At 39.2% G+C, this 17201-nt stretch overlaps 1 protein-coding gene across 4 annotated transcripts in view; it reads left to right on the top strand.

Moving 5' to 3' along the window:
• Positions 1-17201, top strand: part of LOC132828427 (ankyrin repeat and SAM domain-containing protein 1A-like) — a 349239-nt gene that overhangs the window by 296705 nt on the left and 35333 nt on the right. For all 4 annotated transcript variants that reach the window (XM_060845537.1, XM_060845538.1, XM_060845539.1 and 1 more), the window contains one exon: positions 4229-4336. In XM_060845537.1, the coding sequence (XP_060701520.1) occupies positions 4229-4336 (108 nt within the window). The remainder of the gene's footprint in view (positions 1-4228; positions 4337-17201) is intronic.

The following is a 17201-nucleotide window of genomic DNA, read 5'->3' as shown; positions in this document are numbered from 1 at the left end:
ACCTCCACTATCTCTTCAGCTATCTCCTTCAGAACTCTGGGGTGTAGCCTAACTAGTCCAGATGATTTATTCACTTTGAGACCTTTTCATTTTTAGCATATTACTCTGATCTTCCACTGTGAAGACTTGACACAAAGTATTTATTCAGTTCCTCGGCTATTTCTTTGTTCCCCATTACTACTTTTCCAGTATCATTATCACATTCCTGATGAAGGGCTTATGCCCAAAACATTGACTCTCCTCCTCGGATGCTGCCTGACCTTCTGCGCTTTTTTCCAACGCCACCTTTTCAACAATGTCCACTTTTGTCTCTCTTTTGCCCTTTGTATATCAAAATAAATATATATTTCACACTCTTTAAATTTTTTCCAATATTACTGACTAGCTTACCCTCATATTTATTCTTCTCCTTCCTTATTTCTTTGTTCGATATCCTCTGTTGGTCTTTGTAGGCTTCCCAATCCTCTGGCTTCCCACTGCCCTTCTCCACATTATGTGCTTTCTCTTTTGCTTTTATGCTCTCCCTGACTTTCCTGATCAACCATGGTTTCCTCATCCTGTCTTTAGTATGCTTTGTTTTCCTTGGGATGATTTTTTTGCTGTGTCTCCTGAATTACTCCCAGAAACTCCAGCCATTACTGTTCCACTGTCTTTCCTGTTAGGCATGATGTGGAGGTGCTGTTGTTGGGGTGGACAAAGTTTAAAAAATCATGCAACACCAGGCTATAGTCCATCAGGGTTTATTTGGAAGCACTAGGTTTTGGAGCACTGCTCCTACAAGTAGCTGTGGAGCAGAATCATGAGTCACAGAATTTATAGCAAAAGATCTCAGTGTCATGCAACTGAAACGATATATTGAACATTCAATATATTGTTTTGGTTGCATGTCACTGAGATCTTTTGCTATAAAATCTGTGTCTTATGATCCTGCTCCACAGTTACCTGATGAAGGACTAGTGCTTCCAAATAAACCTGTTGGACTATAACCTGGTGTTGTGAGATTTTTAACTTTCTCCTGCTAGACTCCTTGTCCAGTCAATTTTGGTCAGCTCCTCCTTCATGCCCCTGTAGTTGCCTTTATGCAACTGAAAAACTGTTACATCTGATTACACCTTCTCCCTCTCAAATTCTATCATGTTATGGTCACTGCCTCAGAACTGTTCCTTCACTTTACTCTTCCTTCTCAAATCTGCCTCATTGCAAAACACTAAATCCAGAATTGCCCGTATTGTAGAAGGCTCCATTACGAGCTGCTCCAAAAAGCCATCTAGTAGACATTTCGCAAATTCCTTTACTTGCGATCCTCCACCAATCTGATTTTCCCAGTCCAGCTGCATATTGAAATCCCACATTGTCACTGTTACCTTGCCTCTCTTACATGCCTTTTCTATCTCTTAGTGTGTCATGTGCCCCACATCCAGACTACTGTCTGGAGGCCTGTACATTAATCCCACTATGGTTTTTGTTTAATCTTTGCAGTTCCTCAACTCTACTTACACAGATTCTACATCATCTGACCCTATTTCATTTATTACTATTGATTCAATTTCATTTCTTACTAATAAGGTAACCCCACCTGCCTGTTTTTCAATAGGATATATAGCGTTGGATATTTAGCCCTCAGTCCTGATCCCCTTGCAGCCACGACTCTGTGATACCCACCACATCATGCTGCCAATTTTGATCTGCAACACAAGCCCAATTACCTTATTTTGTGTACTGCATGCGTTCGGATACAACATCTTCAGTCCTGTATTGACCATCCCACTTCTCGTTGTGATTCATTTATCTAGTGTGTTTGAAGTTTGATTCCTAACCCTTTCCAAACACTCTGTCCTATTTTGTGTGCTGGAGACTTTAATAACATCTCCTGAGTTCTCCTTTCTTTTTCATTTTTTTCATATTTTTCCACGCATTTGAATCCACCCCAATAAATGCTGCTTTGCTTCCCATTAGCCAATCTACTTCTTGGAGTTTTCCCCTTTCCTTCACCCCCCCACTTTCCAATATAAAGTCTGTTGACTACCCTGTTTACCCTTTTTTGCTAAAACACGAGTACCAGCTCAGTTCAGGTGGCGACAAACCCAACAGTACAGCTCCCTCCTGTTCCGGTATTCATGCCAGTGCCCCATGTAAAAGAACTCCCCTTTCCCATACATGTTACATTTCTTAACTTGTCTGATAGGTAGGAAATGTTTTGGCTCGGTGGCAGCATTTTCTTAGTGGTGAGTGCCATGTGTGTTGCTACTGCATAGGAACAGTGTGAAACTTGTTGGTCACATTTTTGAGATACACTTCGTGAGGTCATGAGATAAGGTCCTCATGAGTGCAAGGTGAAATGTTTCAACAAATGTCTATTTTTCAGTAATACTCTAGTTCTGTACTACCAAAAGACTATTCTAAGATGTGCGACACTCTAATTTTGAGCATCCCTGATTTTCATAATTCCACTCTTATTGACCATGCATTCTTCTGCCAAGGCTGAGAGCTTGTAATGCATCACTGTCTCCACCATCCACCCTCAAAAAAAGACCAGAGCAGACCTCTGAAAAATATATTAAGAAGGTAGCCTAGACTTTAACATTTTCTTATTTTAAAGGTAATTGTGAGGTGCTGTGTTCCAGATGCAATTTAATTGGTCAGTGTACTCATCATTAAGCAAAGGACAATTTATTCAAACACTATATTTAAAATATAACAAAAGAAAGAGGAACATGGAAACCTAACTCTATTAGAAAGCTAAACAGAATAATAGTTACAGTAACTATTACTAATTAACTGTTCCAATACAGTAACATCCCATAAACACACCCTTGACCAAAAGATAAATTCAGAAAACAGATTGTCTCACATGCAACTCCTGTAGCAGCCACAGGAGGAAAAACATCAAGCAACAACTGAGTGTTTAGCAGCTGGAAGAGATTCACTGCCTTCCAACCCTGCAGAGACCCCAGCAACAACTGCTGAAAGCTAAACTAAAGATCCTAGATGTGTGAGAGCTTGACCACACCCACTCAGGCTGCTTCTGTTGTTCCAACTTCTTTAAAAAAAAACCCAAGGCCTTACAAGTTGTTTATCTTCTCACAAACTACTCGACACCTGTCCCCCAATCTCTCCCTATAAGAAACCAGGACACAGCCACAGCATTGTCACCCATTCCTTTTAAAATACTGCTTAAAACTTAGCTCTTACAAAGCGTTTGGTCATATTCTGACATCTATTTATGTGGCTTAATGGCAAACTTTGCTTCACAGCTCTGCAAGGAAGTATTTTAGGTTCTATTATATTATGGGCTGTTGTAGGCTCCAGCGGACCATTGACAGGATGCAGAGATGGGCTAAGAGGTGGCAGATGGAGTTCAACCTGGATAAATGCGAGGTGATGCATTTTGGAAGGTCGAATTTGAAAGCTGAGTACAGAATTGAGGATAGGATTCTTGGCAGTGTGTAGGAACAGAGGGATCTTGGTGTGCAGGTACACAGATCCCTTAAAATGGCCACCCAAGTGGACAGGGTTGTTAAGAAAGCATATGGTGTTTTTGCTTTCATTAACAGGGGGATTGAGTTTAAGAGTCGTGAGATCTTGTTGCAACTCTATAAAACTTTGGTTAGACCACACTTGGAATACTGCATCCAGTTCTGGTCGCCCTATTATAGGAAAGATGTGGATGCTTTGGAGAGGAGGTTTACCAGGATGCTGCCTGGACTGGAGGGCTTATCTTATGAAGAGAGGTTGACTGAGCTCGAACTTTTTTCATTGGAGAAAAGGAGGAGGAGAGGGGATCTAATTGAGGTATACAAGATAATGAGAGGCATAGATAGAGACAATAGCCAGAGACTATTTTCCAGGGCAGAAATGACTGACACGAGGGGTCATAGTTTTAAGCTCGTTGGAGGAAAGTATAGAGGGAATGTCAGAGGCGGGTTCTTTACAGAGTTGTGAGAGCATGGAATGCGTTGCCAGCAGCAGTTGTGGAAGCAAGGTCATTGGGGACATTTAAGAAACTGCTGGACATGCATATGGTCACAGAAATTTGAGGGTGCATACATGAGGATCAGTGGTCGGCACAACATCGTGGGCTGAAGGGCCTGTCCTGTGCTGTACTGTTCTATATTCTATGGGCAAAAATACAAACACAGTTTGTTGAAGTGGGACAAATTATTTTCTGTATTATTATTTCATTTTTCCTAATTCAGTTTAATGCTAATTCAGTTTTCTGTTACTTTAGGTGCTGAAAATAGCCTTACTTGGTCACCGGAAGCGAATCTTAGTATCTCTTGGAGACCGACCTTATGAAGAACCACCTCAAAAACCACCTCGGTTGTCCCAACTAAAGGTTAGATGAATTTCTTGTTGCTGCACAATGTCTAGTAGTAATCTTACAATTCTAACAACAGTATTAGTTGTAGCACAGAGGCTGATAACGTAGTGTAAGTGCTCAAATCAATACCTGAACAAGAATATTCAGGAAAAGACAAATGTATAACCTTACTTTAACTCCTCATCAAAGAACAAGCTGTTACTTACTACACAGTTAATGTCTAGGAGTAGGTGACATCTAAATTGGATCAACAAACTGTCTTTCAGTTTAGTTCAGATTATATAGGCATTGTCATCTGCCATCATTGTCCACACAAGCAGTTATGTGAATGAATTATGTCTGTTCTGTCAATTATCAACATAGCCACAGAACCAAGTTATGGACTAACGGCTGTCTTTAAACATATTTATCAATCATAGTTACTGATATTTAAACTTAGATATTGAATATAGGAATAAATAACTTGGTTTACCTTGATGAAATATACAGCAAGGTATGTTGAATGGTTTAGTAAGTCCTGGTAACTAATTATTAACAACTTGCTGCTGACCATGTCTGAGTTATCACAACCTTGTCCATAACTCTCAAGTTAGTGGTATTGGATAGTCATTTGTTCGATTTATTGAAGTCTATATGCTTATCAAAGAGGGCTGTTGTAGTTGGGTTCAGTGGTAGTGTCCTATCTCTGAATCAGAAGATCCAGATTCAAGTCGCACCTGCCCTAGGTATATGTCATAACATATCTGAGCATATTGATAAAAAATATTCATATGCCTATCACTTTCCAAAATTTATATGACCTAATTTCTATGAGCTGAAGTGAAACTGGTTTAATCATACTCCTCTGATTAGATGACATTAGCATTCTGAGACTGAACTCGTGAGCTTCCATTTGCCAAGCTGCTACTCATTATTCCTTCAGCCTCTGCTCCTGGGTCAATTCATCTTCCAAACCAGTAGCTGCTTTCATCTGGACTTTCTCAGTCTGGAGAAAACTTTCAAATCTTAAGTAATGGATATAAAGACTCATAGATGCTGACAGCATAGAAGGAGGCTGTTCAGCCCATTATGTTTGCATCGGCCAACAAAGATCTGACTACACTAATTCGTAGCTCAGGTTGAAGTTCTGGATGTAGATTTGCTCGCTGAGCTGGAAGGTTTATTTTCATACATTTGTCACCCTACTAGCTAACGTCATCAATGAGCCTCCGGTGAAGCACTGGTGTTAGTGACCCGCTTTCTTTATATTTGAAACTTAAACACACAGAAATCGGTCACTAACATCAGTGCTTCACCGGAGGCTCACTGTTGATGTTACCTAGTATGGTGAAGAAATGTCTGAAAATGAACCTTCCAGCTCAGTGAGCAGATCTACATCCTACACGAATTCCATTATCCAGCTCTTGGCCTATTGCTCTGGGGGCTAAGGCAATACAAGTGACTATCTAAATACTGCTCAAATGTTTTGAGAGTTTCTAACTCAACCACCCTTTCAGACAGCAAGTTAGAGACATCTACCAACCTCTGGATAAAACTTTTTCCCCAACTTTCCCCTTAGCCTTCTTTCCCTTTCCTTAAATCTATGCACCCTGGTTATTGAACCCACTACTAGTGGAAAAAAGTGACTTCCTGTCACCTTATCTATGTGCTCCAGCGTTATATACCTCCAGCAGGTCTTTCTGAAACTTCTTTGCTCCAAAGTAAATAACCATAGCCTATTCAATCTTCCCTCTAGCTTAGATACACCCACCCCAGGGGATATCTTAGTAAAGGGGATATATCTTAGGGGATATACAGTATCTCCTCTGTACTGTCTCTAATGCATTCATATCCTTTTTATAATGTGGTGACGACCAGAATTGCTCCCAGTACTCCAGTTGTGGCCCAACCAGCAGTTTGCAGATGAGATGCATTCACTCGATTCCTCATCATTTCACTGATCTGATTTTGTCACTCATTCCCTCCCAGCCTGCACTTCCTTAAACTATGGGGTCACCACATGTTGAAGAGTACTTTTCAGGCTCATAGTACATCATAATGTATCATTGTGTCCTCAGGTACTGCTTGAACTGCAGAATAGAATATGGACCTTTGCATTGAATCTGATCTTTTGTCTGTGCAACTGACTAGGAAATGAGAAAATGGACCAGCAAAGTATATCCTGTGTGTAGTTCAACTACTTTACAGGTTGAATGGTGTTTTCATTATGGTTACTATACATAGAAATAAACTTCTAGACACTATAAGAGCCTGATACATTTGATAAACCATGGATGGTCGCAGATGCTGGCCAACAGATACAGAATTTAATTTTAATTTTTATGACTCCCCAAAATAGGTCTAACTTATTTTCATTGGGATTCTGCGGAGTATCTTTGTATTTGTAAGTATGATGAGCTGTGAAAATTCTCTGCAATCTTAGGGATATTACTTTAGCTACAGCTGTATCTTTCAGAACTACAGGCACTAGATGATCTATAAAATGGAAGGAATCTCATAGAACCTATAAAATTCTAACCAGACCAGAAAAGGTAAACACTGGTTGGATGCTTCCAATAATTCTTGAGGGACACAATTTCTGTTCCCACATGGGTTACTAGCATCAATAGCAATTTAGTTTGTGATTTGTGGTAGACTGGCCAATCTTCACTGAGAGACCACTCTTCAAGAGCTGCAATTCACTTCAGAGTCATACCGGTGGGGACTTATGAAGGCTGGCTGGGATTCTTTATCCAAGGAAGCCAAAATAGTTGAAAATTCTCTCAATGTCTGTTCCGAACTGTCAGGTCCATATCATTTTGAAGTTTAGTTCTAGATAAAATAAATTTTAATTAAGCTTTTGCAACCTTTCGGCGTCTTGGATTACTAAATGGCAATGATAAGTCATTAAGATTTATCCTGGTAGTTTGTTGATAGCACAGCTATTAAGATCCATAAGGTCACTAATGCATGAAAACTAGGCATCATACTGGGGAAGGGTGTTCTAACATCATTCCCAAAGTTAAATCTTTTTATTCAAATAATGCTTTGTGGTTTTGTATGTTTCATTATCATCATCCATATTGCTGGCATTTTATTGAATTTTATTTTTAAAGGGAAAAATTCAAAGGTCTGTCTTGTGACGCACTGCCTTACTTTAAAATAAATGACACATCACATTTTCAACAACTTGCAAGAACAGTTCTGGCTGCCAATTTCAAATCATGACTGGCTAACCTCTCAACTTTCTTTCCTCATCCTTTTGTTGGGAAAGTTTACTTCACTGAACAAAACTTGCTAAGTTTATCTGAAGTTAGACTGGAAATGTTGTAAGGTTTCAGTTTGTAATCAGTCAAAATGTCAATTCATCTGAATGTGCTGGGAATAATTTGTCAAGATAAAACATAAGAACTAGCAGCAGGAATAGGCAATTCACCTCTTTGAGCCTGTACACCATTTAATGCGATTTTGGCTGATCTGATCTCAGCCTCAACTCCACTTCCGGCCTGTTCTTCATAACCTTCCAACTCATAACTCTGTCTGTTTCCTTAAAGTTATTCAATGTTCCAGTGTCCACCAAACTCTAGGTTAATGAATTCCACAAATTTTCACTACCATTTGAGAGAAGTAATTTTTCCTCAACTCTTTTTTTAAATCTGCTACATCTTATCCTAAAACTATGACCCCTCATTCATGAGAAGACATCCTCTCCATCTACCTTGTCAAACTCCTTCAGCATCTTTTATACCTCAGTTAGATCTCATCTCATTCTTGTAAACTTCAGTGTGTACAGGCCTGAACTGCTCAATCTCTCTTAATAAGATCAGCCCCTCATCTCAAATTAATGTTGTGCACCCCCTCTGAACTGCCTGCAATGCAATTACATCCTTCCTCAAGCAAGGGAACTGAAATTGTACGCCAGGTACGATCTCACTCACAAATTGAGTTGCGGCAACATTTCCTTATTTGTACACTTTATTTCTTTAGTAATTAATTCCAAAATTCCATTTACCTTCATTATTCATGCTGTACCTGAATACTAGTTTTCTTGATTCATGCACGAAGAACTGAATTGTTCGTGCTTTATTCACATGGGGTAGTTTTATAAGATAAACTTTCACTTTTATACCATTATTATGGAGTTTCATGTGTGAAGGATAACTTCATTTGATGTGGCTCTTCAGGAGTGTTGATGTTTCTCTGGAAGATTTTTGGCAGTTTCCTTTTGAACTGAGCAATTAATCATTTGAAATCAGTTTGAAACTATTGACATTAGGGTCAAATTTCTGAAGGTTCCAAGCAAAGCTCTGACTGTTTGGGATTCATTTGCTATCTCATGACCAGCACTTGAGAAGGGTGAGAAAGGAATGTAGGTTACTCGACAGCTATAAGCCATATCTTGCTGTCAAATGTTAGAATATTTTGGTTTAGAGTTAGACTACTGGATTAAATTGCAAGTGTTTATTCTAAGTACTTGATTACAGAAGAGATTTGCAGTGATCTGAATTCTCAATCTTACAAATATGAGTGCTTATTAAAGAATTTTCTCTTAATCAAGTTTCTTTTTAGGTTGTGGCATAACATTGCTTGCACAATACAAATATTTCACTGTTTCGGGTACACGTTGGAAAGGGTGTCACCGATGTGGGCATGTACTAAAGCAAATAATGTATTACTAATAAGTTAAAAGCAGATGTGACGACAATTATGAAATTGTAAATTTTTTTGTGAAATATATTGCTGCAAGAGCAATGGATTTTGCACTAGTAATGACGATGAAACTGATAGTGTCAGTCATCATTGCTCCCCTGAGATAAACAGCAGTATCTGGAGTCTGTGCATGCGCGGAGAACAGAAATCTGGAAGCTACTGTCAGTGCTTCTCTCATATGCACTAAAGATCCCTCTTTCCTATAATGCAGTCAATGAAAAATCACTGAGCGATTGAAAGCTTCCATGCCATTAGTCTCACTGTAAAGACACTTAGATCATGTTGAATGAGTTGGAACTGAGGTTTTAGCAGCATATTTTCACAGTGACTGAAGCAGCCTCACTGATGCTCAAAGTAAGTAAATTACCTTGTTGGTTTTCAGCTTTCTCCATCAAATATTCCACATTTTAAACATAGTTTGATATTTTAGCTTCTACCTTTATTTTGCATGTATGTCTCAAGATTTAAAATGAAAAGAGAATGCTTTTGGTCATTTTAATTTGCTTCTGTCCCTGAGATTGGCTGCTTAACCTTTGTTAGTAACATCACTGTTGCTGGTTGCTTGGAGATTGTTGACTTGGTGCCACATACACAGATGTTGAGAAATGGGAAATTCATGCCATTGAGATTGCCAGATCACAGGGCATCTTCAGGATTGGCAGGGTACACTCCTCTCTTTAAGTATTTTTCTTTGTTTCTTCCTTCCTTACCTTCTGCTTGTCCAACCCCTCCTTTCCCAGCAATATAAATTACTCACTGATTTTCTTTTTGTTTTATTTCCCTCTACCTGTATTTTTGCTTTTGTTTTGAAGCTTCCCATAAAGCTAGAAACTTGAATTGCTTGTCATTGACTGCAATGTAAGCGTATCATTAGAGGACACTTTTTCACTTCGAGGAGCAGTGGAGCCTTATTCTCTACTGCATAAATAATAGCATGCAATTTAATATATAAATAAATGCCTGTTCCTAGCAGACAAAAATGTCAAATTCTTCATTTATAAGACACAAGCTTGCATGGATAATTAGCTTGGGTTTTTATGACACTGCCTGAAATTCTATAGTGCCTGTAATGTAGGAAAATGCACCAGGTGTTTCACAGGAACATTATCAAACAAAATCTGGACTGAGCCACCTGATTTATTGGAACAAATGACCACACGCTTCGAGGAGGTTTTAAGAAGGGCCTTGGAAAGGAGAGAAGTAGAAAAGCAGAGTGTGTTAGGGAGGGAATTCCAGAGCTGGGGTCACAGACAAAAACCACCAATGAGCAATATTAGCAAAGTTTCAGAGGACAGAATTAAAGGAGTAAGATCATAAAGCCTTAGGAGGATCAGAAGATATTACAGAAGTAGGGAGAGACAATGTCACAGATGAATTTGAAAACAGTGGCAACATTTTTGAAATTGAGTCATTGCTTTATCAGTGGCCAGTGTTGATCTATGAACAGAAAGTTGATGGGTGAACTGAACTTAGTGAGATACAAGCAGCAAGTTTTGGGCAAGTATAAGTTATCTTGGTGGAAAATAGAAGGCCAGATACGAAAGCACTGGAATTATCAATCCACAGATGATAAAGCCATGGCTGAGAGTTCAGCAGCTGGTGAGTTGAGGCGGGCAGAGATCAGCCCTGTGGAAGTGAGTGGCCTCACTGGAGCAGTGGATGTGTGGCCAGAGTTTCATCACTGGATCAAACATGATACCAAGGTTGCAAACAAATTTGCTTCAACCTCAAGCATTTATCAGAGAAAGGGATGGAGTTGATTACCAGGGAACTGAGTTTATTGAAAGGGACTTCAGACAATAGGTTTGACCTTCCAATATTCAATTGGAGGAAATTTTCCTCGTCCATTACTGGATGTTGGAAAAGCAGCATTTGTAGATGATGTCACTGTGAAGATTAGCTATTAGAATGAGAAGGATAGGTCTTTGGTGGCTCCAGAATCAAAAGTATGGGAGCAGTAAGAGAATCATTTTGAACTTAGAATCCCTACAGTGTGAAAGCAGGCCACTCAGCTCATCGAATCTGTACCGACCTCCAAAGAGCATCCCACCCAGATCAACTCCCTATACCCGTAACCACCATAGCCAACCCATCCAACCTACACCCCTGGACACTAAGTGCAATTTAGCATGGCAAATGCACCTAACATCTTTAGACTGTGGGAGGAAATCGGAGCACCCGGAGGCAACCCATGCAGTCAGGAAGAACATGCAAACTCCACATGAGGGTGCAGTTAAACACCTGGCGCTATGAAGCAGCAGTGCTAATCACAGCCACCGTGTTGACCCCAAATTACAATTGCAGGTATTTCTGTTTGAATGGAGATGGTTCTGAGGGTTTTTCCACATAAGTTGATGTCAGAATAGAAGCATTATATGATGACGGCCAACTTTAAATAAGGAGCTGGTTTAGATTCTATCAAGATTTCTCCAAAGCAGAAGAAAGGTAAGGCGATGAAAATTAATGGACCCTAGCTGACAAAAAAGATATAACATAATGAAGCAAAAAATTATTTCAGATTTAAGCTTGACAAGACAAATAAATTAAGCTGAATATAGTGTGTTCAGAGGTGAAAGAGAAAGGGGACTTCAGAGAGTCAAAGAGGAAATATGAGAAGAGACTAACTACTCAAAAAAGATGAGGTTTTTTTAGAACCACATAAGTAATTAATGAATGGTAGGATGAGGGCGCTGTATTTGGGACCGGAAAGGGATTCTGTGCATGAATGTGGAGGGCCTTGCTCTGATACTGAATGAGATTAGATTACTTACAGTGTGGAAACAGGCCCTTCGGCCCAACAAGTCCACACCGACCCGCCAAAGAGCAGCCACCTAGACCCATTCCCCTACATTTACCCCTGCACCTAACACTATGGGCGATTTAGCATGGCCAGTTCACCTAATCTGCAGATTTTTGGACTGTGGGAGGAAACCGGAGCACCCGGAGGAAACCCACACAGACACGGGGAGAATGTGCAAACTCCACACAATCAGTCGCCTGAAGTGGGAATTGAACCCGGGTCTGTGGCGCTGTGAGGCAGCAGTGCTAGCCACCGTGCCGCCCATGTATGAGCTGTATCAGTTTTGCCAAGGAAGCAGATAATGCCAAAGTAATGGTGTAAATAGGAGATAATTAAGAATTTGAATGAGCCAAAACATAATGCAGAGATGGTTTTAGAAAATCTGGTTGGTCATTAGGTTGATAACTCCTAATAACTGGATGAGATGCATCTGAGGATACTGAGACAAATCAGGGTGAATCATAGAATCCCTACAGTGTAGAAACAAAGCTGTGCAGGTACCAGCCATAATCTTTCAATTTCTCTTCAGTATAGGGTTAATGCTGGAAAAGTGCAGCCCCAATTCCATCATAATTTGAAAAAAAAAGTATAATCAAACTCGGCACAACACACCCAGCAGTTTAACCTCAGTAGTGGAAAATATTTGAAGACAATAATCTTTGATGTTTTAGTAGATGAATTCAGAAAAGCCAGCATCACATTTAGCTAACTGAATCCAGTTTTTTTTTGATAAAGTAACCGAAGTGGTTGATGAGGGTAGTGGGGTTGATGTGGTGTACATGGACTTCTAAAAGGTATTTCATAAAATGCCACATTATAGCATAAAGTGTCACATTATAGAATTGCCAGCAATGCTGAAGCTCATAGAATAAAAGAGGCGGTTGAAGCAATGCTACGAAGTTGGCTGAGTGACAGAAAACATAGTAATGGTAAATGGTTGTATTTTTGGAAAGGGGGGTGGTGGGGGAAGGCATACAGTGGGGCTTGAGATGGTTTGATATCAGTGCCCAGCTTTCCTTGACTGAAGTTAGGAATCTAGACCTTGGTGTGTAAAGAACACTCTCAAAGTTTACAGCTAATATAAAATTTGCAAGTATTGTGAAATATTAATTTGTGCTTGGATGACTTTTGGGAGAAGAGGCAAAGGACACAACTTTAAAGTAGATGTAGGAATATTGAAATCTACAGTATATATGGTAAAGCTGGCAGGTTTGATTAAGAAAGTGTTGTCATGTTGTTGATATCAGTTTATATTTATTTTTCTCTGCTTAAACTAGCTGTTGCTATTGGTCCATTTGTATACTTCTGAATCTGTTCCCTTGTTTTTCCAGTTGACAGCATTGATGCCCAGTATTGTGCCAGTACAAATTAAACAGGAGATGCAAATTTTCTTGATGCTGATTCAGTTGGCTGATTTTAGTTTATGGATAACAGTATTTCAGTGCAGCTGGATAGTTTATTCCATGTGGGTTCCTTGCCTCCGTCTGTGATTTGGCGATCACAGCAGCCATCTTATGTCAGCACTTTTCCTCTTTAGAAATCACTTTTACACCATGAAGGTTTCGGACGTTAAAATCAAATGATGGAAGTTGAAAATTAATTGCCTGTGTTTACCGTTATCAAAATAAGATACAAGTTCTGTCACAACTGACACCCAAGTGTGGTAATTGATGTCTCGGGCTTTTGTGACATTTTTCCCAGAAATCATGCAGAGTTCTACTCTGCTGGTAGTGTTGAGTATCTTAGTGAGATCTATGAATGTAGGCTAAAAAGTTAAACCTTGTTTCCTACACTTCTCTTGCAAGTGTCTGCTGGAGAAAATCATTTCCACAATAGTTTTGGCTGTATGGAATCCACACTGTGCTTTCAGATACATTTTTTTTGCAAATGGATGGAATCTTTTAAATATACCCCATAAAGCTCATAAGCGAGATGCCTTTGTAGTTGTTGTTGTCTTCCCTGTTACCTCTGCTTTTGTTTAGTGTGATGGGTTTTACATTGCATTACCAGAACAAAGCTTAGTTTGCAGCAGAGAAGAAAAGTGTCACAGAAGTGTGACAATAACTGGGAGTTTTTGCATTTGAGCAGTTTTACTGGCATTCCATCCTTGCTGGGTGTCCCTCTGTTTTCTAAACTGCATATGGACGATTTGAGCACAAGAGAAGAAGACTTAGAGTCATAGAGATGTACAGCATGGAAACAGACCCTTCCATGCTGACCAGATATCCCAACCCAATCTAGTCCCACCTGCCAGCACCCGGCCCATATCCCTCCAAACCCTTCCTATTCATATACCCATCCAAATGACTTCTCATCCAACTCATTGCCATCCAAACATTTTCCTCTTTTGACCCCATTTTGAAGTTTCAATATTGTTGTGACCTCTGTGAGAGTAATGAAAACGTGGGGGTAGGGATGTTGAGACTTGGAGCACAGCTGTAATGTCTTGCCCAGAACTTCACGGCAGCCTTTGATGCCTTCAAGGCTGACAATCCAAATTTTCAGCTGACAACCTTCCTTGGTTTCCTGACTCCTGCCTTGAAAAATCTTGATCTACCTCATCCATGACAGAACTTTACAAACATTGTCAAGTATGGTTTAAGAGATGTCCTCACTGTAGTATTCATTCCAGTGACACATCTTTTTACCTCAGTCAGTGAGTATTTAGCCATCTGCTGGCATCAGAGGGATCACTTTGCTGGTGCTAAACCAAGGACCCTCTTTATCCCTTCACAGAAAGCTCATCAATTCCCATTGTCACAGGAAGTTTGAATTTCACAACCTAAATTTAATACGGTATTTATTTATACATAAAAAGTTGAAGTCACCATAGTCTTATCAGACCATAGGGCTGCTCTCTCACTCGAGAGATGACTGGTAATGGCTTAACTTGAAAGTTACCTCACCTCAGGTGAAGGAACATTTGAGAAGTACATTCCTTCATGGTAGCCTCAGCTGTGGGCTTCACACTGCATCACAAACCAGCTGTCCAGCCACCTGACCTAACGGTCCCTCTGTGTCCCACAAATATGAAAGTTCAAATCACAAAGCTAGCCACTCAATTTATTTTGTGCAGCATCTTTTGAGTGGCTGTCTTAGTTACTTTCAGTGTTTATGCTTATTTTGTGCATTGTATAGGCTTTGGATAGGATAGGATAACTGTTATTTCACATCAATGACAGTTATCATCTCGGATGAGTAGGTCTGAAACCATTCCTTCTTTCAGATTCACCTGTACCAAATGGTGTTTCTAATCCTTCGTGGATGATTGGAGTTCAGAAGTCACTAAGGTCATCAATGTCATCAGTGGTGCTTCTCAGTTAAACCTTGGTGGCTTGGAGTCCCTGTGGTGATTATGTACAGTGACAAGGGCAGAAATCTGAAATTCAACATGAGATATCGGAAATTAAGAACAGCTTTAAGATGTACAGCCAATAAAAGACTTTGAAGAGGAAATGGATTAAGATAACAGTTTTTTTTTAGTTAAACGTTTGCCCTTGGTTGCCTGCATTAAATTTAAAAACGGTTGTCATTGATGCTTGTTACAGAGTCATGGCACATTCACTCTCTCACACACATATACACTGCCTGACAGGAATGAAGGTACAGAATTGGGTGATATGATGCTGTTGCTTGTGTTCTGTTTATTCATTTTACATCTATGGCTTGGACACTTCACAATCGGCTGAATGATTTCCAGAGCGGCAGGCTAAAATAGTCCTGAAAAAGAAAACTGCAAATGTGATGCTAAAATCATTCAGCTGGCTACTTGAACTGTTTAATGTACCCTGCTTTCAATATCTTCCTAATGATCTACTCATGCATAAATAAAATTCAAGAATGCAGCATGAACACTTCGTGATAAAGGTACAGAAATAAAAAAAAATAAGGAACCATGGCCATAGACCAGTAGAGGATTAAGTGGTTGTATTGCAGTGATCATTTTTCATTCTGTCCTTGACAAAGGTTGTTGAATAACCTGGAGATGCCGTTAATCATCAGGTGAAATGTGCTTCATAAATTATAAATGTCAAATCGTGTTGGTAAATCAATGCTAAATTTAAAGAGATAGCATCCTTTATTCAACAGAGTACCTGGATAGTGATTGAGTTGGTTTAATTATTCTTTACGAGGTTTATGCAGTGCCCTTAAATTTCACCAAAGCTTTCAATGACCAGTAATCTTTGATTTGACATTTCTTAGCTTTGTTTATTTGACCAGGTTTATATGCAACAAAGCAAAAATGACACTATTTTATTTTAATTTTTCAATCCTTAGCTTGAAAGTTTCATGACCTTAAAATACTTGTTTGTCATGAAACCATATAAGCATTTGCAAGAGACATTACAAAAAATGAGAAATTGGAAATCATTCTATACAAGTATACCTATATTGTTTATGAAGTTCATTTAAATTTAATGTCACATCCTTTATTTCTTTGTTAGGTCTTTGTTTTATACTTATACAGTACAGTAAATGTTGGTAATTCATGGAAATGAGCTTACAGTGGAGTATGGTGAAGCTAAATTGCCATCAGTAAACAGTGCTCTTTGTTAAATGTTACTTATAAATAAGTGGTCATTTTTGCTGTTTATTTATTCAGCTCCTTCATTAGATGTAATGGTATACTTTAGCATTTGGTTACATCCCATAAATAGTTACAATTAAAAAGTAATCCAGGTATAATATAGCCAGACATTAATTACAGTAAATTTCTCAGTGCACATCACGGAGGATTGTTCTTATTTCTATGCTGGTGAAAGCCTGTTGATCAGGTGAATATAGAATCACTTTGCTGTTCATGCATTTGCTGGCATCTATACAACATAGATTAAAAGGAAAGATCATTGAAAACCTCATAACTCTTAATAAACATATATTCCATTGAGATAGAAAGATGCCACTTGAAAGATACATATCTCATGGCCAATTAATGAAGGATGGTATCAAATTGAAAGAAAAGATATACCATGCTGCAAAGATTAGTTGTAGTTCATAAGTTTGGAGGAAAAATTAGACACCAGCAAAGGATGACCTATTTAAAAAGAGAATTTGAAGTGTGAGAAACAACGAGCAAGAAATATAAAAATAAACAGCAAAGGTTTCTAGCTTATAAAGAGGATGAGAGTGGTTCAATGAAACATTCGTCATTTAAAGGTGAGACAGATGTTGTGAAACTTGAAAGGGTTCAGAAAAGATTTACAAGGATGTTGCCAGGGTTGGAGGATTTGAGCTCTAGGGAGAGGCTGAACAGGCTTGGGCTGTTTTCCCTGGAGCGTCGGAGGCTGAGGGGTGACCTTACAGAGGTTTACAAAATTATGAGGGGCATGGATAGGGTAAGTAGGCAAAGTCTTTTCCCTGGGGTTGGGGAGTCCAGAACTAGAGGGTATA

The sequence above is a fragment of the Hemiscyllium ocellatum genome, chromosome 26 (genome assembly GCF_020745735.1).
Source record: "Hemiscyllium ocellatum isolate sHemOce1 chromosome 26, sHemOce1.pat.X.cur, whole genome shotgun sequence".
NCBI classification, from domain to species: Eukaryota; Metazoa; Chordata; class Chondrichthyes; order Orectolobiformes; family Hemiscylliidae; genus Hemiscyllium; species Hemiscyllium ocellatum.
The sequence above is the reverse complement of the archived record's forward strand: the minus strand, read 5'-3'. Positions and strand labels throughout refer to the sequence as shown.